The sequence below is a fragment of the Astatotilapia calliptera genome, chromosome 3 (genome assembly GCF_900246225.1).
Source record: "Astatotilapia calliptera chromosome 3, fAstCal1.2, whole genome shotgun sequence".
Classification (NCBI taxonomy): Eukaryota; Metazoa; Chordata; class Actinopteri; order Cichliformes; family Cichlidae; genus Astatotilapia; species Astatotilapia calliptera.
The window spans coordinates 35,069,034-35,095,491 of record NC_039304.1 but is presented as its reverse complement, the minus strand read 5'-3'; the positions used below and the strand labels follow the sequence as shown (position 1 = coordinate 35,095,491).

At 40.3% G+C, this 26,458-nt stretch overlaps 1 protein-coding gene across 1 annotated transcript in view; it reads left to right on the top strand.

The window, feature by feature from the left end:
- The window catches only part of nrg3b (neuregulin 3b), a 202,393-nt gene extending 195,882 nt beyond the window's left edge, over positions 1 to 6,511 (top strand). Inside the window, exons 8-9 of the mRNA XM_026163089.1 lie at positions 2,020 to 2,202; positions 5,294 to 6,511. Of these exons, the coding sequence (XP_026018874.1) occupies positions 2,020 to 2,202; positions 5,294 to 6,035 (925 nt within the window). The 3' untranslated portion in view covers positions 6,036 to 6,511. The remainder of the gene's footprint in view (positions 1 to 2,019; positions 2,203 to 5,293) is intronic.
- Positions 6,512 to 26,458: the final 19,947 nt, after the last annotated feature.

The window sequence follows — 26,458 nt, the reverse complement described above, 5'->3', positions numbered from 1 at the left end:
CATGCTAGTGCATGGCTCTTTGGATCAAAATGACACTTTAAAATGTAACATTAAAACTGTAAATTATCCTGTAATTTGCGTTGAATGGCTAAATCAAAAATTATGGAAATAATCAAATTCTACAAGTAGGAGTGACATTGTCTTCTTGGTGATTCCCAGCTTCCAGCATCCATCACTGACAATAAAATGTGTAAACACAGATGTTAATTCAAAAATGATTGTTTAAAATGTTGAATGTTCGGTCCATGAATCCATCCATCCATTTTCTTCCGGTTGAAGCTCGCAGGGGCCACAGGATAAGCAGAGAAGCCCAGACTGGCCTCTCCCCAGCCACCTCCTCCAGCGTATCCGGGGGAACACCAGGGCGGTCCCAGGCCAGCCGAGTGATATAATCTCTCCAGCATGTCCTGGGTCTGCCCAGAGGTGGGATATGCCCAGAACACCTCACTCAAGATGCGCCCAGGAGGCATCCTTGTCAGATGCCTGAACCACCTCAACTGTCTCTTTTCGATGTGGAGGAGCAGCGGCTCTACTCTGAGCCCCTCCCGGATGGCCTAACTCCTCACCCTGTCTCTAAGGGTGAGGCCAGCCACCCTTTGGAGAAAGCTCATTCCCGCCGCATGTATCCGCGATCTAGTTCTTTCAGTCACTAACCAAAGCTCATAACGATAGGTGAGGTTACTCAAAGAAGGCTTCCCTATTGCTGTGTTGAAGAATAAAGGTGGTCGTACCAAATACCAACTTAAAATATTGACATTAAAAACCAGGAGAGACTCAAGACTTTTGCACTGTTTCCTCTCAAGCAGCAAAGGGTTTTTCATTTAAGCATGTATGTAAAAAACTTTTTATATTAATCTTTTAATTCTAAAGCAGCCCTCAAAGTACATGAAAAAGTATGTGTTTAATAGTGTAACACACCTCTCCTAGAATGCACCGCAGTAAGTACACAGCCTCTTCTCCGGCACCTGGTTCGAGGCAAAATCTCTGTGAGATTTGTTCAATAAAACCCAGGGAGAAACTAGTCCTGCATCTTTACATTCACAGGCAACAAAAACAGAGCATCATCACACTGCTAACCTCCACATTTTCCTTGGGATTAGACCTTTTCACAGCACATATTGCAGGGAAAGCACGGGTGTATTTTTGTAATATGAAAAAACAGCTGCATTCTTCGTAGGTGAGCCAATTCCAAGAATGAATGAACGAATGCTTGGCATGAAAACCATCTTTCTATGCTACATGTGCACTTTGTGAATGTGAATTAATCTAAGCCCCCTTTTCAACAGGTAGAAGGGAGTGAAAAAAAGAAAGCGTAGGGAATGCATACTAATCTTGAAATTAAAACATTTACACTAAAGATATTTTTTGGAGGGGGGTGGCGTTTCAAGCGCATTCGCGTTTCCCTTTAAGACACAGCTTGAGATTTCTCCCATAGTTCCTTCCCTCCTCTCTTGCGGGGGTGGGAAGAGTGTGGAGTTTGCATGTTATCTCTGTGCCTGCGTGGGTTCTCTCTGGGTGCTCCGGATTCCTCCCACAATCCAAAGCATGTTAGGTTAATTGGTGATTTTAAATTGGCCATAGGTGCGAATGTGAGGTTGGATGTTTGTCTGTCTGTCTGCATTAGCCCTGAGATAGACTGGCAACCTGTCTGCCGTGTACCGAGCCTTTCAGCCTGAATTAGATAAGCAGATGAAAATGGATGGATGAATGGAAATGATTCCATTCTTATGTAAATTGTATTGCTTATTGATAACTTACGATTCCTTTCACGTGTATCTGATTCATCTGTCTCATAAGCTTCGATACCAGGGTAATTTCCGCGTCAAGTCAATTGAAGGTGGGATTGGATTTTGTTTTTTCCCCTTTCAAGTCTCAAGCACAAAGGTCGATTTACTCCAGACCATTTTTACATCATGAAACCCTAGAAAGGACATCTATAGCTGATACAACAGATGAATTAGTGAACGGTCTTTACCTAATGATTTTGACCCATCTCTTTTGCATGCTGTCTGGTTTCAGGAGTAGTTCGCTCTCACTCAGCCCAGCCCTACAACGGAGAGAGACTAATTACTTCAGGACTCCACCCATTTCCAGAGGGAAACACAAAATACCCACAAATCTTATTGACGGATCCAGAGTGGCGGGGCATGTCTACAAACACTTGCAGGAGGATGAGTCATCGGACATGGAGTCCATAAGAAGGTGAAACTATTTCTTTGTCTCGTTATTAGTTTTGTCATGTTTGTTTGAGCCAGCAAAGAGGAAATTCTCTTCGCCTCCCTCCACGCCGAGGTCAAATAGCCGGTTCAGTGATACAGACCTCTGGACTAACTAAGGTTAAGTCGGAGTGGCAGAGGGATAATTTAGGGAGAAATGAGTTTATGACTGGAAGACTCTCAGTTCAAATCCGTGAACCAGCCTATGAAATGTGATCCAGGGAAATAAATGAGATCTGCAGTGCCCCCCCCCCCCCCTCCTCTTTCAGCTGGGACTGTCACAATTAATTTGGAGAACACACTTGATCCCAAAAGCGCAACAGTATCATGGTGCTGGGAAAGATGTGTGTAATCCTCGCTGCCACTGGGCTGCTGCTGTGAATGAAAATTTGTTTTATCTGCATGTTTTAACAGGGTTAAAAATACAACGGCTGTGCCAAAGCTAATTACCAAATGATGCACGGGTTCACACGAATTTCTAGCTATCCAAAACGGTTTGATTTTGGCTAATGATCAAGCATGGGAAGCATCATAGTTCACATATCAACAAAATGATTAAATTTCTGTAATTTACAAGCTGAGTATAAAGTACATTAGATGACTGCGGCCTCTTAGAACAGGCTACATGTTGAAATGGATTACTTCCAGGCTTTTGCACATCTTGAATTGCCCCCATGCTCCCGCTGATGTCGAGTGAAGCGAGCTGGCCTATTTTGACGGCCATCCCGAGCGAAGCGCAGCTACTGGTGCTGTTTCAGGAGGCATTCGAAGCGAGAGGGACTTTTGGCACAGCCTAGTCTGCAGACTTAAAACACATTTAAAAAGTACAGACTGGTCACGCTTGCTAAAATGTGATGTGATGTGAAATCCTCTCTGACATACTGATTTTTTTATGTTAAAACAAAGCTTTTCGCATTAGTTATAACTTTTCTTTTGCCCTTTTTTCAGGCTGATTGTTGCGTAACGACCACCAAAGACGGAAAATATTTATCACTGAGGTGCTTGTATTCCTCGGTGCATTGATGCATAATGTCAAGCAGCTCCACTGGCATTTCTCCTTCAAAACACTGTAAACATTAAATAAGTGTAGGTTTTATTTACAGATGCAGACAAGAGCATCTTAATCCTGCGTAAGACAGTCCTGTTTAGCATATGACTCAGAAGCAGCCTAATTTGCTGTCACTGTGTGGAACTTGAGCAATAGCACTGTTAACAGAAACGTCTGTCATTAAAGCAGCAGTGTCCCCTGTGCATTTCACACACTTTAAAGTGCCTAGCAATGTTCCTATTAGCATGCCAACCTGATTGAGCATTACAGTAAGTTACACTGCAAGCTGCCAAACTCTTTATGTGACCTATTTCCATAATTTACATTTTTAAACAAAGCTCCACGGAGCTCAGCAATTCTTTCAAATGGTTGTGCAGAAAGATCCTTCAGGAGCAGTTTCCCTCTAAACACACACACACTCACAAACATGCACGCTCGCACTTATAAGGAGTAACGAAACACACTAATAAAGAAGCTGACGAGAATTCTTTTTCACAACGGTGAAATCTGTAAAGCTATAGGCAATTAAAACTGCCGCGCTTTGTCAAATGTTTAGGAGAGGAGCTGAAATAGGAGGGCTTGTCATCTTCTTGGGGATAAAATTGCATTTGTGTAGTAACAATTTAGATCTCATTAGCCACTGATAATTCCCCCACACATCCATCACTCAAATATGGCTTTCGCTGGCCTTCTGGTGGTTGAAATGACCTATTTCTCGACTTACAAGCCACGCAACACCAAGCTTACAGCCCTCTCCTCCTCCTCCTCCTCCTCCTCCTCCAGCCCCCATGTCTCCCGTGTTGCCATGGATACACCCTCTCATCTCTGGAAATGAGAGACGGGAGGTGGAAAGGAGAGTGAGAGAACGCGAGAGGGGAAAGTGAGGAAAGGAGGAGGAGGACTGAGCCGAGAAGTAAAGATGGAGGCACCGAGTCCGGCGCGGTGGAAAGTGCTAATAAAGAGGCGAGAACCACAAACAGACGCGAGAGCACTCTTCTACATTTTCCGTTTTGTGACAACAAATCCCCACAGAGTATTGTCAGTTTCATCATCTGGTGTCAAAACATATTTACCCATCACGGTTAGCGGAGGAATTGAAAGCAAATTTGCTATTGGAGTTATTTTTAGGTTTTGTTTTGATCTGTCGGATTTACCTCCAGCTTGCTTTTGCCCTTCTAATACCAAGGGTGGGGGAGGAGGGTGGGGTGGTAATTCAATTTTTTAAACTTGGTTACGCTGCCAACAATCTTTCAAGGCTGACAATAACACTGGATGCGATTCTAAATGGGAGTCGAGGCTTCAGTAACAACTTTAACAAACATACACAAACTTGCCCACTTGACTCCAGATAAGTTTCCCCTCTCTGCCGTGTTACTGTCATGGCCGACGATAATGCCTTTCAAGCTTATCTGCTTCCGCTCTCTACGTTTGAAGGAGGATGCATCATCATGCAAATGCACCTGCTGAGACTTACTCCCCCGTTCAACCCTGCTTAATGTTACATCGTGGGCCCATCTGATTAGTTGCTTGCTGTGTGAAAACTACAATAAAATGAAATTAGAAGCCGTGTGAAGCCGTGTATTGTTTCTACATACAACAGACACACAGGGCGGGTCAGGAATCCACCTGCTGTACTGCTAAAGCCTTAAATCTCTGATAAGGCAGTGATGAGCAGAGGGATTTCTCAGTTAAACATTCATGCAGCAACAGTAGACGCCACTCATGCCAAGGATTATACATAATTACACGTAGATTATGAAACAACAATACCTAAATAGTGATCATTTTGTTTGGTACAAGATATTTTTGTGCCGGTGTGAAATGATACGGTGAAGCCTTGACAGACTGGCATCTTTCTAAAACACAACGAATGTCATCTTGGTGTTCTAAATATGGAAGGTAACTTCATATTCTCTATTGCTCGGGCTTTTCTATTCATTTAAAATTAGGAAAGTGTCTAAGATGAAAAGGTCAAATTATAAATGACTTCCTCACCCTGACATTTCCATCCTTTTCTCTTTGCCCAAAGGTGTGATTCTGCCGGCGGAAGGGTCGGCGCCCTCCTGAGCAGGACCTCACTCTCTCACTTCACAGCCAGGAAAGGATGGACTGAGGTTCCCTGCACCCGCCTCGATAAAGGTACGACCTTCCTGCCACCCTCCCTCCGCACCCGATCTGTGCCCATCATCCCTTCGCTCCAAACGTGTGACCTTGAGGCCGGCCACCCGGTCACGAGTGACCGGAACCAAGCGGGGCTCTTCAAGTGGCACCCCGTGCTGGCTGGAAAGACGGGCCTTCCCGTTAGCAATCCTCCCTCTCCCCCTGAAAGCGTCGTGCTGGCGACCAGTGTCATGCCCAGCAGCGTTAGCCCCCCCGCCGCCGCCGCTTCTCTCCTGGGGTTGGAGAAGAATCTCGGCTCTCCTCAAACACCCTGCTCCTTTGAAATTACAGTGGAACTCGTGCAGGAGTTAAAACAGAAAAGCCTTTGCAGCCCCATGAAAAGGTCTGGGTCTCACAGTGAGATCCACCACGGTGGCACAAACACTCTTGAGAAGACGGCACGGGAGTCAGAGGGGAAAAGTGTCCAGTATTCCCCCAGAGTTCTGCACACAGGCAGCGGGACCAGAGGATGGAAGGCAGCAGGCCAAAGAGGAACCCGGGGACAGTGCCAAGGTCAGACATCTCTTGTGTACGGAGGAGCAGACTTGGCCACCAAAGGACCCATCTGCAGAGGAATTGGAAACACTTATGCCAAGCCCTCTGCGAGCTGATTGGATTAACTCTGTAAAGAGAAGACACCGTTTCCAATAAATGTATACCTTTGCTGGTGGCTCAGTATGGCTAGCAGGTGGGACCATCTGTGTGGCCACATGGACCAATAACAGATGGCCATCAGTTTTCGAAAGAACACGAACAGATTGAATTCCCGAGGGGGGAAAAATATTGACACAAAAGACATCGAATTACAAAAGGAAAAGAGACAAACAAACACACATTGTGAATAAATGTGACTCAAAAGGAAAACAAAACCATGACTTGAGTGGGAGCTTGACTTAAACAGTGTATTGAAAAAAATGCCACTATTACAAGGAGCTTCTACTTAGAAACCAAAATAGTGTGTTATCTCTATGTTGTTTCTCTATTGTAAAGAAATGAAATTATATATGTCATATAATATATGTCATATAGACATATATATATTTGACATACAATTGTGACAAAATAAAGACTAAGATAACAGTGTTAATTATGGGCTTTATTCATCTTAATCCATTTTCGTGACTTAATCGGCATTCTGAAATAAATCTGGACAAATATCGAAGTCGAGTCGAACGATTACAAGTAACGACAAAGCTGTCAGGAGATCGTTGCATTTGTTGGAAATACATCAGATTTCAAACATACGAGTTCTCTTTGCTGCACTTTCTACTGTATGTGAAACTGTAGTTGCAAATAAGCAGGTAGTTGAAAATAAACAGGGTATCACCAGAAAATGCAGGAAGCACCAAAAACAAGATTCTTTATAAGTAAAGCAGTGCACCATGTTTGGCTGCTTTAGTAAGCCATCGTGCAGCCTTCTGGTCTCTTGCTGATGGGATTTTGCCAGACTAAAAATGGCAACACTTGCTGTTGTTTTTAAAGTTTGTAGTTGTTAACTTGGGAGCCCGTTTTAATGAACTTATTTATATATTGCCATTAAATAAGCAACAACTACAGCTGGGCCTGTGGATAGACTGTCACAGGGCTGTCACTAAGTGTTTTGTGAGGGATTATCCGTCCTTCACAATGGAAGGGTCAAGTTGGTTTAGGTACTGTATGTTCAGTAATCCGCTTGTCGAATGATAATATATCAAGCTTTTGCTGGTTCCAAGCTCCTACTTCACTTGTTTAAGCTGTTGGCTTTTTAACGTGTTGCAATCCTTTGTTTTATTTAACAGAGGAAAGCCCTCTTACAGATGTGCGACACATCTTTTTAAAACTCTACAGCCTTTGGGCTCACAGTGTCCAAGACAACAAATACTTGAATGCTTCAGAAAAGATTTCAGTGTTAGCTTAAGATTACAACTTTGGCATAGCGAGTAATTCAAACCACACAGTAACAAAATGATGACCAACCCAATGGATCAGTTTTTTTAAATACTGAAGTCAGAACAGTATCGTGCATCACCTTCAGACAAAAACTAGTGAGCTAACTCCTCTTTTTCAAATGTTAAACGTAATATTTTATCATTTTATTGGAACTGATTTGTTTTTGCAAACCATGGGAGCTTTTGGGACTAGAAATCAAACTTAAGTGTATAAAGATTCTGGTTTGGTTCAGTGAAATTCTATTTATGTAGCTCACTGGTTAACAATAAAGGCCTTCTTAATATGATAAAGGTGTTTTGTTAGTACACAATCCAACAATCACACTTTTAGCAAGCACTTGGCAACTGCGGGGAGGAAGAACTGCCCTTAAACAGGAAGAGCAAAAGACAAAACACAGATAAAAAGAGCATTGGGGGTAACAAACATGGCAAAACACAAACTAAACTATAAACTTCAGAGCACAGCTAAGCTGCTACTACTGCTCTTGCTACAAGTGCTGAACCATATCAATATTACCACAGCCCTTTACCTCTGAGGCATATAACCAAACACCTTCATACCCTATGATGTTAAAATGAAAGAGATGACTGGTGAACTTGCCAGTGTGTTATAGTTGGAGCCACAACCACGAAACTTCAAAATATAGAGAGTGGTATAGGAGTATTGATTGCCGTATCAACATACAAAGTTTCCGTGGTGATGAATGGTACCTTTCCCTTTAAACCTAAAATTTACTGTTTTTTGGTTGGTGTTTTTTGCTTGTGCATGTGTGTGCACGCAGGTTTTCCATAATGGATCTCACAAAAAAATATGTAAATTGAGCCGAGGATAATGGGGAAAGCTTTGGTAATGGAACGATTGTGTATGTGAAGAAAAAGGTGACTCAGATACTGTGAATGATAAGAGTTCTTCAAAGATTTTCCATGTTCTCACTGAGTGCAGAATTATGCTCATTATTCATTATTTCCTATGATAAACCTTGGGCCGTATCCATAGGCTATGAGCACAAAAGAAGACCTCCTTCCACAGTGATGAATTCTAACAATGGCCATGAGGTTTGTGGTTGGAAATGAAGCACGGCAGCATACAAGCTGAACGCAATTCTTTATTTATGCCTCATTTACGTCAAATTCACTATATCTCACTTTCCTCCCTTTCAGGTTTGCAATGACTGCTGGCAAGGTAGATTGTACAGCACTTACAAATGGGTATTACTGAGATTTCTTCATCACTTTTTTTTTTTTTTTGCAGAATAAAACTATCTTAAGTCTATAAGAAGGCTTTTGTGAAGATTAAAATGAACTTCATTGATCCCTGATGAGAAATAGAGCCAAGACAGCTGCAAAGGAAAGATAAAATTACCATAAATAGAAAATAACTTGCATCCTAAATGCAAATGCATACAGTAAAAGCTGGTAAGACAGAATTTACTATACTTTTCACTGAATTTTCAGATGCTGATGGAGATTTGCATAGGATATTTACCTGATCACAAAAGGTGCCCGGGTGTGCGAATACAGTTGTATTTCTTTTCTTATTTTTAAAGTGAATAAATAAAGTAAAGAGCACATTAAATGCTGATATTTCCATAGAGGGTATAAGTTATAGTGGGCATGCTGTTTCCTTCATAGCATGCAAAAGATTATGGACTGACGTGTTTCACAGCACTCTAAACATGAAATAAGACTAATGATGGAACACGATTGCCTACTAAAATACAGTTCATCACATTTCTGAATGCATCATTCGGATGCACATTTATCCATCAGCGTTTCATGCTTTACCATCAGCAACAAAGTGATATTTGCAGGAAATAGCGTGAAGCAAATGTAGTATATTACCCTTACCATTTAAAGTAACAACTATGCTGTACGCAGAGTCATCATTAAGCTAAAATGCAGGCATTGGGTGCACACTGGACCAACCCAAATAATATAGAAGGAAAAACTATCAACTCAAGGGAGTATTTTGCTAGCATGGTGTGGCTACACTTAGACAGAATGGTCACTGCAAATCAATGCAGCATTGTTTTGAGTGATTATATTTATCCTGTGATGAAACATTTTTATCCTGATGGAATAGTCTCTTCCAGAAAGACAGTGCCCCAACTCATATGGCAGAAAGGGTCACTGAATGATTTGATGAGTATGAAAATGATGTGAATTGTTTGTTATGACCTTTGCAGTCACTCTATCTCAACCCAGATGAATACGATGAGAGATTTTGTCTTAGGCACACTCTTCACTACCATCAGCAAAACAGCAGAGTGGGAAATATCTTTTGGACGAGTGGTGTTTCAGCAGAGTATCAATGCAATGGCACACCAAGGAAATGGTGGCCGAGGAATTTACCATGGCCCTAATTTGTCTATCTAATTCAAATGGCCTAATATCTGTGAATAGCACTTTGGGATTGCCAAATTACCTTATATTCTACCATTTTAGATGTTGAGCAGATTAGTTTGTCACATTTTGCACATTTTCTGTTAGTGAAAATGTAGCATCTATTTTTTTATTTAAGTTAGTTTAGGTAGTGTTTAAAAAAATCTGTAGATACTGTTTTGCTGTTTTAGCAAAGAAGCCTGAAGTGTCTCTATCCAATAATCCACCAAACACTTGAAGTGGATACAGTCAACACTGGACACCAAAGCTCTGAAAATCCCTGATCATATCTCATGGAAAACTGCCAGCTGCGAGGCCATGCTACTTACATACAAGCTCTGAACCACATGCTAACTGATCTTCTTATTGAAAAAATTACATAACGACCAATGTGAAAATCACAACGACACAATGGCAAGCTTTCTAATCAGCTCACGATTGTAGTCAAATATAAAGCTGGAAATAATAGATTGCTGTCAGAGAAGGCTCTTCCCATGTGGCACTAATGAGAGGCCGTGTGGATTTGAAAAGGCCGGGATCAGTCTTTGATCACAGCTCACAGTGAATGCTGGAAGCACTGTTTGAAGCATCTTTTTAAAGAGTCGCAGTCTCACTGTTTGCAGACAGGGTTCTCCCTCTAAAACATCTGAGCCAGGGATCCAGGCAGCACTCACCCAGACTTAATCAGCTAATATCAGTAGTCCACATGTAACAAAAGTAGTGGATCCATTTTGTGGGAAACGGGAGAAGACGCTGGCATTGTGAAGGGACAGCAGCACATAAATGAGGAGGATGAAAAATTAAGTGTTCTCACTGCCTAAAATGAGTCGGTTTGTTGGAGGTGGGCCCTTACCCTGTAACTCTTCAATTAATCCTCGCAGGTGTTGACTCTTTTATGTTTCTGAGGAATGTCACATACGCACTGGTCTCTCCTGCTCAATGTGAGAGGAATACTAATGAACCAGGGGTGCAAGGGGACTGTGAAGTTCCCCGCCAGATGGCACAGAGATTATGACGACAGCAGGCCAGCATGTGTAATGCAGAGCTACCAGTGTGGATGTCTCCTAGCATCTCTCACAGGCTCCCCTCGATGTGGGATATCAGGTGATATTTAACATTGCCAGTGGCCATGTTGATAGTGGAAGTTTCTCTCCTGAAAGGAAATATGTTTTGTTTGTTCTTAAGTGACAGCTGCTGACATTGTGAATGCAGCAGATTTAGTAGCTAAGATAGGATCTCCTGCAGTATGTTTTTGAAGCTGAAGCTTCCTGTATCTGTTTTTAATGTCTGCATAAGAACTCACAGTTTCAATGAACTGGCATGTACAAGACCAGAAGTAACCCAAACGGAATGCAATCGTAATTATGCAAATGGTAAATGCACTGATACTTGTATAGCACTTTTCTACTTTATTGGAGTACCTAAAGTGCTTTCTTATTAAACGCCTCATTCGCCCATTCATTTATAGAAATGACTTTTTCTGTGCTTAAATGCTTTTAAACTAACCTTCACATTCACACTCTGACGAATGCGAACTCAGTGTTCAGGATCTTGCCCAAGTATATTTTGGCATGTAGACTAGAGCAGCTGGGGATTGAACTGCTGACCTTTTGATTAGTAGATGAGCCAATCTACCTCCGGTTACACGTGGTTCCCTCCTTTTACATGTCACAATGCTTGGTTGATCAATCAAGATGATAAGTATTAGCATAAATAAAGCCAATGTGGAACTGGCTTACACTTGCATTCTATCTGAAGACTACCAGAAGAGAAAAGCTGTGGCAAAAGATTTCTGGACATATAGAAGTTCGATGGGAGAACAGCTTTCTGCCTTGACCTCTGCAAACATTTTTTTTTCTGAGTTAATGGACTCAATCACTCATTTTGGGTAATATTGGACAAAGAAAAATGTCTGTTTTATAAATCTTGGTGAAACAATGGTTCAGTATGGAGGGTCACTGTGCTAAGAAAGCGCACTGGCTAATGACAGTCACGAGTCTAGTGTTGACTACCCAAAGGTAATATGTAGCACAAACACAAAACTTGGATACTTTGACAGTTTATTTAGCAATGCCAACAAACATGCTAATGTTGCTAATGTTTATATACTGCAATCTGTTCATTATTTGTTTAAAAGAATCAAATTCTCCTTCGTAATCATCCTCTAAACAATATAACAATTATAAATATTATAGTAGAGAGTAGAGAGTTTATAACTGAAGTTTTACCATAAACATCATTTTGTATTTTTAAGGCTGTCATATTAGCTTGTTCATAAAATACATTTAACAGTAAAAATAATCATTCAGACAAGCAGGTGTCATTGTGCTGAGCGATGAACTACAATGCATCATCTGAGACAGCAGTTTAGATAAACTGCCCCATATGGCAGGAAGAGTTATGTTCAAGACCAATCAAATGCAAGGTGGCAGGGGAGCTATGTTTAGCTTCACGATAGCGCTTAGCTATGGCACACATGTTTTCAATACAAATGGCTATTTTGTAAGATGGCGATGGTGAAAATGGTCATCTCAGCGGGACTTCAGTAACCAGTGGGTGATGTCATGCTAGCTATATCTATCTTTCATACTGTCTACGGTTGGACAATGGGCTTCAGAGCTAATAAACGAGTGAGGAGAGAGAAAGGAGTCTATTGATCAGGAGTGGGCAATTAGTTTTCACCAGGGAACTGGGATGTTCTGGAGCGCCACACCAATAAGCTTATAAAGAGATAAAATTAACACTGAACAGAATTGAGTTCGGCTTATTGATACAGATGAATCACAGATGAAGAGCTAATTAGTGCTAATAATGCTAAAAAATTCACTCACCCAGAGCAAGCCGTCCTATTAGCCTGATGACTGCATGAAAAAATGCTTAAAAAGTCAGTACCACCAAAAACAAAGTGCAGCTCTGACTCAGATTCATTGGTGATGTTGAGCAGATGACTACTTGCTACAGCTGCAATGCATTGCTTAATAAGTACAATCAAAACAGGTGAATTACATTTTTTAAAAAGCGAAAAAATTAATCTAAATGTAATAAAAGTGTTCTTTGATCCCATTTTTGATACTTATTGATCCCAGGATCAAGTGGTCATTCCCAGAATAGTAATTATTGCCACTTTGGCATTTGCTTAATTGTTCAGCCCCAGTTGTCATTTTCAAGAATGTTTTATACTCATAGTATAATTAATACAAGTTGTTGAAGATGGGTAAATGCTGCACATATAAACAATGCCAGAGTATTACATTTTAGAATTATAGGTGGAAAAAGAGAGTCAAGATAAGACAGCGTGACAAAACCCAGCCAATCTTGTCTTTGTGTCCGCTGCTATTAACATAAGAGGTGGCATCGCTGCATGATTGTTGAACAATGGCTCAAAATGGCGAGCGGAGAGAAGACCTTTCTCTTTCAGTCTGAGGAGCTGACAAGACTTGGCATTTAACAATTATGGTTTTTGACAGCTGATTTTTTTTCTCCTTATTAAACGGTAATCTAGCTGTCCTGCTACCATGTCACTGTGATATCCCAGCTTGGTCAATTATCCATGTGATTTCAGACAAGGGCTTGTTTTTTTGTTTTTTATCCGTAAGGCATTCTTGCAGTATAATATCTTGTGTAGTCTTCCATTTAAATGTAGAGGGATTATCAGAACAATGCAGCTGCTAAAATGCTGGGAGTTTATCAATGGGGCAGTGCTATTGTTATGTTAGCAACAATAGTCCATTTGCTCCCCCTCGCTACACTGCTGTCCTGACATTGCGGGTCGGAATTATTAAGCAATTTTTTTTCCCCACAAAATTTCTTACACTGATGGCAAAACTTCTGTTATTCTTTCAGTGTGAAACCATAAAGTAAAATGTATGTGATCATTTGCTTCACTTGCTCAAACCAAAAGTCAAGACAGGAGTTTTAATAATGCCACTGCAGCATTACACTTCTTCCTAAAAATGGCATTCATGCACTAGTAATATAAAGAGGGAGAGTGTGAGTGATGAGCTCCATAGTGAACAAAAACAGCAGGCTTATTTTGTGGAGGTTTCTAAAAACCACAGTGCAAAAACATTATACATCTTAAAGCACGCTCAGATCATTAGGCACACCATTGTCAGATCATGTACTATTTTTCAGACAAAGTTTGACACTACACTCGCTTAATGACCAGCCCAAACATATGGATGGCGGAGAACTAATTAAGACATCCGAAAACACACTGTTCATTTGGTTCATTTGGTTGGACGCTGCTGCTTCCTTGAAGTTGACGGTTTAAATTTCCTGCTTTTAAAGGGGTAAAAAATGGGTCCTCAAAAAATGTATATCTTGAGTAATGTGCAGCGTTTTTGGGCTGGTTTTCAATCATGACGCTCCTACGGGCACATACATCATCAAGTGACATACCAGGCAGCATGTATGTCAATCAGTTCTCAAGGTAAATACTTGTGGATAAAGTTGTTGCATCCTTAGTGATTCATCAGGCCACAGGCCTAGGGTAGGTCCATGTTCATATTACATCTAAGACAAAACAGGGTGCTCCCAAGCATGTTAGCCTGCAGTGTGCTGTTGCTGTTAGCTGCAAAGCCAGACAACATAATAAGTACAAGGTACCTTTCAAAAATAGGAATAAAAAAGGTTCAAGGTAGTAATTTAGATAACACAGGTGGACCAAAGAGGTGGAAAGTGGGTCTGAAGTCAAGTTTTCACAAGACTCTATGGACCCCTACTGGTTCCATAAGAATCAGAGTCAAAGCATTAACCAAGTTCTGCTAATCAAACACATCTTCATTAATTAATCATCAGCAAGTGTTAGCACTTTTATAAAAGTAGAAGCTTTCTCAGTTTGCTAGTCAGGAGCATTCAGTTGTGTGTTAGCACAATCCCACAATCTTCCTAGGAGTGGATGTCCCCATACACCGCAAGCTCTTGGGGTTGTGCAATGCTTGGAGAAACTGCAACAACCCCAAGAGCTACATCTAAGTTTCTTCAGGCGTCAGTTAGCATGTTAAATGTTAAAGTTCATGAAAGTACAACTACAAAAAGACTGAGTAAGTATGACATGTTTGGAAGGATTGCCGGGAGAAAGCCTCTTCTCTCTAAAAGGAACACGCAGCACAGCCTTAGTTTGCAAAGTTGCATAAGAACAAACCACTGGAGCTCTAGAACAATGACTTTTCGACAGACAAGACCAAAGTGGAGATGTGTGTGGCCAAAATGCACATCACTACTTTGCAAAAAACAAATGGAGGCTATCAGCACAAAAACCTCATACGAACTGCTAAGAGTGGTGGTATGTACAATGATGTGAGAGACTAATAAAGTCATACAGAGAACGACTGCTGCAAGTTATTGGTGTTTCTACAAGCTACTGAATTATTTTTCAAATGACTGTATGCTACCCCCACCAGTGTAAAATATTCTCTTGGCAAAGGACAAATAACAAAGGTGAAAAAAAGAGGCTGACAGACAGAGTAGTGTGTTTCATCCCTACATGGCCACGCTATTAACAAGAGGTTGGATCAATATCCACAAAGCTCTTTTCCCAATTAGCTCCATATATGTAGCCAGTGTGGTACTTTAAGATGTTGTTTTAGTGTTGTCACTGTTATATTTTGTTACCTTTACAAAGACAGGTACTGTTTAGGGAAATGAATTATAAATACTTTCTTTTTTTTAACTAAAATTAAGCACAAAGCGCTCAAAAGGTTTTGGGTCACTTTGAAATACACTTGTGTTTGTAAAGGAAAATATTTGTTTATATCTAATATAATCTGAAAGTAATCACAAGTATTGGAAATGACAATGCATGATTAAAGGAATAATTAATCATAGAGCTTTTTTTTTTTAATGGAATACCTACGCAGTGCAGAGGCCCATTTTCAGCAATCAACTCCTGCGTTCCAGTGGAACATTGTGGTACCTAATGCAAGTTTATCATTGTTAAAAGGCTGATTGATCATTAGAAAAACATTTTCCAATTATGTTAGCGCAGCTGAAAATTGTTCTGCTGATTAAATAAGCAATAAATTTGGGAACTATCATCTCCCATCACAAAGCCCATCACAGTATTCTTAAAATGCAGGCTACTCCGCAGGGAGTAAATTGCCAAAAAAAAGTGAAGCTTCCATATAATGGTTTGTATTGTGCCCTTCACAGAACAGCACAACTTGGCTCTAACCAGAGTTGCACAACTGAGCAAGAGGACAAATACATCAGAGTCTCTAGTCAGAGAAACAAATGCCTCGCAGGTTGTCATCTAGCAGCTGTTTTGAATAAAACCAGATATTTTGCTGGAAAAGGAAAGGGAGCAGTTCACATTCTCATGTGAAATATTTGGGAACCTTTGTGCATGAAACAGCCCTCAATCCTTCAAACACAAATAAAAGGTATTAGCTATACTTTGTAAGAAACTGTTTTTACTCCTGTTAGTGTGCATTAGCATTTTAGCATTTAGTTAGCATTTTAACATGATAAAGCTGCAATAAGTAACAAGGCATCATTGTTGGGAGTATTTTTGTGCTGAAAATGGACCCCTATACAACTACAAAGACGTTCTAGTAAAAACATTAAGAACTCTATTATTTTATGACTTATTATTTTCAAGATGTTTGATCAGTTTAGATGAAAACAAATGTGCTTTTCATTCAAATGTAAGTCCAAACCTTTGCTGGGAGATGTATGCCCAGACTTAATACAGGAGTTTAGACTACATATGCTTGCCACAAGGGAATTTTCCCAGAAAAATTACTCTTCAGAAGACTCTTTAATACGCTATTATACTTCTGATGTGCAGGAATGACAGGGACACTTCATGTATCCCACCCCCATCACATACAAAGAAACCCTTAGGGTTGCTGTCATTGATGGGGCATCCACAAGCTGCATCCCTCTGATCCTGAGAGACTCTGAAGTCAGCCTGCAAGACAGATTGTGGTCCTGACCTCGGACTCTGGTTGGGGCTGTGCTATAATCAGGATGTTCCCTATGCACAGGCTGTCAAGATGCAGACTTCAGAACTGCTGAGTTCAAAGTGGAGTGATGTCATATGATCAGAGAGAGAGAAAGCGTGGAAATATTTCTGTCAAATTCTGTATTTCTACATTCAGTGATTTCTAGCAACTGTTTCATGGTGGAGGCAGTTTGTGTTAATTGATGCAATCAGGCTCAATGTTAAATTCAGTATCAATCTTCACAGTGCATCTCTACTGTTTCAGCATTTACAGTCTTTTTTTAATAACCAATTTATAACATAAGCATGGATTTCTGAGAAATATCCTTGTTTTTTAAAGAAAAAGACTAATACCAGTGTCAATTTTGTCTAGTAATTACGAAGCTGCAACCAACAGCAAGCGGATGTAGCTCCTCCAGTTACATTGCAAGCTTTGCAAAACATTGACAAAAAGGACCTCAGGACCATATTGCTTCCAGTCAAGAAATAACAAGACATGGCTTGTTACTTTTGCACTTCAGTTTCAGACATACTTTTTTTTTGTTCTTTTAAAAAGGTAAAAATTAGCAAGCTGAAAAGTGATGTCAGTGCAAAAGTGCTTTAATCCACCTTTGCTTTAAGCAGCCAGCAGAGTGTGACCACTAGGGATGGGTATCGTTTAGGTTTTATCCGATACCAGTACCAAACCGGTACTTTTGAAACGGTGCCGGTGCTTAAACGGTGCTCAAACCGGTGCATAAAGAATGGAGAACACAAAATCGGTCCAAAAACCTCTCATGTTTAGCTGTTTTCCACTTTTTCTTTGGTCATTTTAGCATTTTTGGCCAGGGTGAAGGGAGTATCTGCCATCAAACAAGAAGACAGCCGCATGTAGCTATGATCATGTTTGCTAGTTCACCTTACATGCATTAATTTAATAACGTGGTTAGCTTACACACGAACAACATTAAGCTACTCACGCAGAGAAGAACGGCTGCTGCTGCCATCATCATCCGTCATCATTTCTGCTACACTGGCAGGGCTAGGGTCCAGGACTGTACTCTTCAGGTTTTTGGGGGATATTGCTAACTCCAGGTTTGATAACAGGCACCACACCCACAGTAGATGTGCTCGGTGTGAGGTCTCGCAGCAAGCTATCAAATACGGCGCATTTCTCGGCTTTTAACAAAATGCTATACGTCGCCAGGTGTTTCATCAGATTTGAGGTGTTACCTCCTTTGCACAGTATCACAGTATCAGCTTAAAGCACTTGTTGCAGGCTGCTGAGTTTGCATCTTTTGCTGTGAAGTACAGCCAGACTTTGACCGCTTCGCCTTGGGCATTTTTAATCTGTAGCTCTGCTCTAAAAGAACGTACGTACCTAGGCCCGCCTACTATCCTTGGAAAGGTAAAATGATTGGCTAGAATCCAAAGTGTACGACATCTCAGGGAAAAAAAGCACCGAAATAAAGCACCGAAATGTGCGCTGCTTTTCGGTCTGGTTACTACCGTTTATGTCAGAACCGATACCGGTACCCATCTGTTTGCCACTGTTTGCAAAAAGAAGGCCACGAGTAAATGACCCTTAATATATTATGTGAGAAAATACTTAATGAATAAGTGCCGGTTTTAATGAATAGAACAAAATGGTTATGTTGTGAACTATAATCCCTATTAGAGTCAAACTAGCTTGATTTATTGGTCACATCTACCTCTTATATGTCACCTTTAGTTATAAAAAAAAAAAAGGTCAAATCTTCAGCAACCACTAGGTGATGTCACAGTTGTTACAGCCATCTTTTAAATACAGTCTATGATTTCCAGCTTTTCTGCTAAGCTAGCTGTCTGCTTTGGGTCCATCATACAGGAGTCCTTATAAGACAAACTTTATTTCTAATCATGCTGCCATCTAGTCCTCACACATCATGATAGCACCTGAGTTTATCTGGATTTTCACAACCTCACCCGCCCTGTATTGTCCTCATTACTCAGCAGCTGCTCCTAATTGCTCAAGTCTATTTAAGGCAGAATCTCTTGGCACTTCTTGTCAGGTTGTCAAGTCTTGCTGTTGTCTAAACTGCTGCATACTGAGCATAAGTCTCTATTTCCAATCATCAGTATGCGACCTAACCTCTGCAACCTGCCCACTCATGCTGCTTAACTTCAGCCAGTTTTCTCCAGTAGTCCATAGCCGAGGGTAATCTGTTTCCCCTCAGTTTACATCTGCAGCCCATCACTCTTTTCTCTTCACTCCATACTCTTCTGCTCGCAGCTGATGTTCGAGTTTTCCATCACGCTTATCTGCTATACAGCCTGCATTTGCAGGAACACTGCTGACATGGGTGAGTCTCAGTGTTAGAATCAAAACAGTGTGATAAGCAGTAGTGTAGGTTTGGCTTCACCTGCTGATCTGTCCCATAGACTCTGAGACTCAGAGTTATCAGCAACCAATATACTTAATATGCAATATCAAATGTTAACCAGGAGTTTTGGGGTTTCATTTAAATAACAAATGTTTGAAGGTGTTACTAAATGTTAAATTTACATGAAAATTGTACAAACTGGAGCTGTGTTGGTTTAATGTCAGTCTACAATCAGGAGTATTATCAGACTTTGTTAATCTCACAAGTGATTACACAGACTATTTTAATGTGTTTTTCCTTATTAATTTAGACCCAGAAGCTAATTAATAAAAGGGAAAATGTTATTTTGGTGACCACAGCAGACATACTGTATATATACTCCAAATACTCATTAACAGTTATTATCATGAAGAAATAAATCATTTTTGAAGAGCTACATCATTATTGCATTAGGACATTTTCACATTGTATCTGCTTTTGAAATAGGTTTTGTATTTGCTGCAGGGGGAAAAAAAAAGATGCACTGAGTTCAGCAGTGATGACCACATTTTCAAGCACTTTTACAAAAATATGAACTGAGCCGAAAATGGATTTTATGTGGTTAGGTGGTCAATTACACTCATGATGCTTAATGTATGTTAGACAAAGGTCTAGAGTAGTCTGAAGAGGGATTATCTCACTGCCAGTTCGTGGAATTAAAAAGAGGAAAAAGTGTGAGCAAAGAAAAAAGAATTTATTTAGCATATTTTTCCCTTTTTTGCTTGGTGGTGTGGGAGTCATAGAAAAACGATGGATGTAGCCACTGCGTTTTGAAGCATCTTGGAGACAGATAGCAGTGTAGCCATCTGTCAGTGCCCTCCTTGTCACTTAAAGCAGTGGCGTCCTTAATCATCCACAATTTTAACACACACACACACGCACACATATATACATATGTGTGTGTGTGTGTGTGTGTGTGTGTGTGTGTGTGTGTGTGTGTGTGTGTGTGTGTGTGTGTTTGAAAACTGCAGTTTTTCTCTTCTTTCCATTTTTACTAATGTGTCAACATAACAACCTCCTACTCATCAAATCTTGACAGAGTTCGACTAGATAAGCCTTTGGCTCATTTGCTTTAAGAAGGATCAATATGACAGATGTTGCTGCTTCAGAGCAGATAATAATGAGTGCTGAAAATGAAGGGTACAGTAGGATCACTACCAGCGGACAGGGAAAGCACAAATCAGATGACCGTGTGCTTAAGTGCTGGACACACACTCTAGATGGCTGTAAAAGCCCCGCTGCATTCCCTGGACTCCACATGTCACAATGGATGTATGATGGAAGGCTTTTGTGAGCAATCTTACACTGTAACACATAGAACCAATTGCTGTTTGTCTGCAAGGGAAATTACAGCTTGAGCCACTCACTTTTTACAAGATCGCATCAAGTGCAGGCTCTTCAAATCTACAAGTTCTTAACTGTAGCCGTAAAATACAGACGTGCCATGCAAATAGAGTGAGACCCAATAAGAAGAAGACAGGAAATCAGTATGATTTTATGATGATATAGGAACTGAAGTCACCTTCATAAATAAAGCAAGAGCCAAACTGAGAACCTGTGGTGTGTACTACCTGAGCTAACTTTTTTTAAGACTTACACAGCCACTGCCACAGCGAATCAATCAGTCCAGGAGAGGGAACGGGGGATGTCACAGTGCATGAACTGAGTGCAATCAGACATAACCCAGATGGCACAATGCAATACAAGCTGAAGCATTGTCTCCCATGGAGACTTTCTTTACTTTGCAATGACACACCACCCATTAACCCAGCAGCACAAGTCACACCATTTTGGATGGTTGATAATGCATATTACATGCATAATCCTGACACCCCCAGCCGCACAGCTTGCAGTTTTAAGGTGCATTATACAGCAAACTTGAACGTTTTGGTTTTTATTTATAACTTCAAGGATATTCCTCAAAATGTTGTATGCGTTGCAGTCTGTTTCCGTCAGTCAAATCTGGTTCTATTTTCTAGACATGTAGTGATATTTTTTTCCTTATCTCTGGTCTCTTTTTAATATATTTTAAATGCTGAATCTGTGTTTGGATTTTTCATTGTCATCCCTTGTGGTGCACAAGTTGGAATACACATGCAGCTGCACCTATGTGAGCTCGAGTGCGTCTCCCCTTTCTTTGCTCCCTCCTTTTGTGCCGCTGGCTTCCCTTGTTCATGTTTATTTAAGCAGTTGTCTGCTATGTGCTTTCTGAATTTAGGAAGTGGTACCTTTTTACGGAGCGAGAGCTACAAATATAAGACAAGTTCTAAAAATAGTCGTCACCCCGCTACATTAAAAAGTATTGTTCGTACTGAAAGGCTGATATGACAGCTTGACAGCTTGACAGCTTTTTCAATTTACTGTCATTGCTGCATGACACTGTGCAAGAAGCCACCAGTGTTAGAAGAGGCTCCTTTAAAGTGCACAAGTTCAGACAAGTTACTTTATACATGCACGATTTGTCAACAGTTGTAACACTGCAGGTGTGAAATATGAGCTGATAGTTTTAATGTGCTACTTATAACAGAATTATTCCTATTCAATCATTCAGGGAGACGAAGGCTTTAATTACTTGGCTACCATGTTACCTTCTTCCCTGGTGTCATCTATAGAGAAGATCTGCAAGTACAAAACATAGCTTAAGATTTGTGACTTTTAGGCCTCCTTTACAGTTTGAATGCTGATCTGTTCCCCAAACTTCAAACAAAATAATATAATAAAATGAAGCTAATGCATGAGTTCAATAAGTTGCTTTACTTGACTACTGCTTTCCCACATGTCATTCTCCACCTCACACCTCCGTCAGAGCTCCTTCCAAGCCTCAGTCTTCGTCTTCACCACCACCAATTTCTAGACTCCTGGGGATCCTGCCCTAAATCCTATCACTGCTGGGATGATCATGGGTCATCTAATTGCAAAATACATTCATTTATCTATCTCAGTAAATGATCTTTAATTCTTCCAAGTGATCTCTCCCTATTGAAATAATCATTCATGTTGCTATTTACTGGGAACTTATTAGACCAGCCTCTTTGGATTTTTAGTTATATATTTATTTTTTTTAATATACATTTTTATGGTGTATTCCAAGTTTTAAATAATAGGAGAATGAGAAATCATAGTAGTAAGGCACATTGCAGTATTTATTTACTGTTTATGTGAAAAAAGCTCCTTTCAGATATGAAGAGATTTCCTTGGAGCCCGTCTCCTTGTTGCTGACAGTTTGACGCTAGATTATAATTAGATTTGTTCACCCGGTACCTGCCCGCTTCATATTGCTAACAGTCACCTGTCTTAGCTGCATATTGTTAAACTGCATTAATATTTTATGTTCTCTGAACGCCACACTGTTGCTTATATCCTCCCGTGTTTACACCCCTTAAGGTGTTTATAAAATGTGTAATAAGGCACTCACTCTGCATTTGCATCACCAGTGTAAGAAGAACTGTGACAAAGCGAGAGTAACACCAACTGCACCGACAGATTTAATGCCACCTGGTGAGGATTCTCCAAGTTTTTGGAGCGCTACTGTCAGGATGGAAAACCATTCTTCCAAAAGATATTCCTTCATTTGATGTTTAGATGCCTGTGGTAAACAAAGTGCTGTCAAGTATTTTGCTGAGATCTGGTTACTGTGAGCATAATGTTTGGTTCATATTTAAAAAGCTGTTTAATGGTCTGAATGGGGTCATTTTTCTCCTGGAAGAGATCAGTCCAGTGAGAACTGAAACATTCAGGATAAAGGTGATCATTCCATACAACTTTTTATTGATTTGCAGTGTCCCATGCCTAAAAGGGAATAGGACCCATATCATGTCATGCACTCCATAGTGTAAGAGAACAGGATCCTGTCACAGATATCACTTATCACTACATAGACTATATTTCCAAAAGTTTTCACTCACATATCCAAATCATTGAATTCGAGTGTTCTAATTGCTTCCATGGCCACAGTTGTACATCAAGCAGTTGTAAATCAAGCAACTGGGCATGCAAACTGCTTCTGCAAACATTGTGAATGAATGGGTCACCCTCAGGAGAACAGTGAATTCCCACCTGGTACCGTGATAGGTGACGGTGTCCAGTCATTTAAATTCATCACTGCTAAACATCCCACAGTAAACTATTACTGGTATTATAACAAAGTGAAAGCGAGTCAATCATTGCATACCAAAACATTTTGGACAATTTTGTACCCCCAACTTTGTGGGAACAGTTTGGGGATGACCCTTTCCTGTTCCAACATGACTTCACACCAGTGCACAAAGCAAGGGTCATAAAGACAGATTAGCTAGTCTGATGTGGAAGAAATTCACTGGCCTACACAGAGTCCGGACTTCAACCCGATAAAACAGAGTGAAGACTGTGAGTTGGGCCTTCTCATCTAACATCAGTGTCTGATCTCACAAATGCTCTTCTGGAATAATGGTCTAAGGTAAGATAAGATAAGATACGTCTTTATTGTTATTGCACAGTCATACCTTATACAATAGTACAACAAATTTGTAAACTGTCCCATGTCGGCACTATGCATAACCCATGAACATACTTGTAAATGTTTTGGAAAACTTTTTTGGAAGGGTTGAAGTTGTACTAAAAGTGAGCTGACATCATATTAAACCTAATGGATGTAATCTACGGTGCTGTTAACTTGCGATTTTTGAGGCTGGTGACTCAGATTAATGTATCCTCAGCAGCAGCAGAGGTGACTCTTGGGCTTCCTTTCCTAGGGCAGTCCTCACGTGAGCCAGTTCCACTGTAGCACTTGATGGTTTCTGCGACTGCACTTTGGGACACATTCAAAGTTTTAGCAATTTTCCGGACCGACTGACCTTCAGTTCTTAAAGTAATGATGGACTGTCGTTTCTCTTTACTTAGCTGATTGGTTTTTGCCATAATTCGAATTCTAATAGTTGTCAAATAGGGCTGTCAGCTGTGTACCAACCTGACTTCTGCACAACATAATTGATGGTCTAAACCCCATTAAGAAGGCAAGAAATTCCACAAATGAACCCTGACAAGGCACACCTGTGAAGTGAAAACCATTTCAGGTGACTACATCATGAAGCTCATTGAGAGAAGTCAGAGCTGACAACAAAGCAAACGGTGGCTACTTTCAGGAATCTAAATATAAGACATATTTAGATTTATTTATTATTTTTTTCTTTGCTGCATAATTCCGTGCTATTGTATTTATCTAGACACCTGCTGCTGCACACTTCTGAGTTTATTATGCTGTAAACATGGGGAGTTCACTTTGGGTGAGCTGAGCAACTTTTGTGGTTTGGAGTCACTGTCTGTCATGGCAGTGCTCTCGTTGACCTCTCACGTTAGCATGGAAAGGGACATAGCATCAGCATCATCAGCCTCCTCTAAGTTCAAACTCCCTGAGCTGCACTTCTCTGAGTGCATTTGCTCTGCTCAACCAGCATGTTTGTCATCTCCTCAACAGTCATCTCAGATGGGATCCAATTTTTCTGCTGAAGAATGATAAATTCTGTCACCAGTGCAATCGGAAGTTTGTCAGCGCCGCTGTGCCAGCAGACCCTCAGAGCCTCTTCCTTCATGGTTATGCTGAACAGCACCCTTATGGGTCAGTAGATGCCTCTGATCCTTTCAGTGAACTCCACTCATGTTTTGTTGCTGGATATCTCAGTGAAGTACAGGAAAATCTGACAAAGCAATGACAAAAACATTCGACTGATAGCTCTACAGAGTTTATTGTAGCCGATGTGTTACGAGTTATTTGCTGCTACAAAAAAAAGTTTTCTCAAGAACTAATGTTATGTTTATCCAGAAGTCATAATTTACCAAACAAATTAATGTTTTAAAGCAGATGTTGCAGGAAAGCGCATTTATTCTATTTAATGGCAATACTGAGGGTACACATGTGTTTGCATTTCTATATCACATTTACAGTTCTCTCCTTATGCAAGATTTAATTGCAGTATGCAGAAGATCTGAAATATTCTTTGTATTCCTCAATATTTACAAAACAGAAAATCATTTATACTTAATCTTTAGCCATATATTATCTCCTTTAGTGAACAAGGGTACTTGATCACAATTTGCAAAAGAAAAGGCGGCGTGGTTTAAAGGAAGCCTAATCGCAGCAGCATTATATTCTGTTTGAAAATAATTTGTTGCCTTACCGCAAGCAGGATTTTCAATAAAAATCTCTGTTGGAGATCATGCACTTTGTAGGCCCTCAATCCACTCCAACCACTCTGTAACAACTCCAGCGCAGTTCATAAACGCAGTCTGTCATTTATTCAAAACAAACCGTTTCCAGGAACATAAGGTTCTCTCTAGTTGCACTGATGCTCAAATGAAATTGGAAGAAAAAAAAAAAACTATCAGGGTAATCATTTGTCATGGTGATGATTTAGCTGATATGAGACAGAAACAAGAAGGTCACATGATAACAAATGTTGGGAATTAGCGAGGCATTAGATGTGAATGGCTTACATGAGCTTTCTCGATTAATAAGCTGTCCTCTAACAAACATAAAATTGATTTAGTCCAACTTTTCTCCCGAACTCACACTGAGATGCTCAGATCGCAATACAGAACAAAGCTTCTTTTTCTCGCATAATCACTTGCACGGCGCTTTTATTACAGAATTACATCTCTCTGTGTAGATTATTCATATCATTCAATAATTAGAAGCAGGACGTTTTTTTTTTTACTCTGACTAAACTGATGATGCAGCAGCATTGCACAATAGTAAGATCCACACTTTATTTTTTGGACAAAGTAAATTCAAAAGAGGCCTTTTGTTACCTTTGAAGTCTGTTTACGGACTAAAAAATTTCTGTCCGTTGAACTAATCATGTGGTCCCTGTTGGGTTTATACATTCACTGGCTGTTTTGTTATGCATACCTTTTCAACTGCGCGTTAATGCAAATACCTAATCAGCCAATCACATTACAGCAACTTAATGCATTTTGGTCCAAAAAAGAGAAAATATAGCAGAAACTGGCTTGCTGACATTTGAGGTCAACAAGGAATGGCCAAACAGGAAAGCCAAAAGTAACTCAAATAACCAGATATGCAGAAGAGCATCTCTGAATACACAACACATTGAAGTTTGAAGCAGCAGATGACCACACCAGGTGCCACTCCTTTCAAACAAATCTGTAGCATCCGTGTGATGTCATCATATCAATCTGGACCCAAATCTCTGTTTCCAGCACCTTGTTGAGTCATGCCATGAAGAATTTGAGCATTTTTTTTGGCCAAACCCAGTACTAGGTTTTACCGTTGTAAGCTTGGTTTAGTGTTGGCCTAGTCAAATCATTTTGTAATGTTAAAACACCTTTCAGCTTAACCTATGAAGATATATTCCACTCATTGACCGATTTAGTTAATGCTCACATATATGTAGGATGATCTT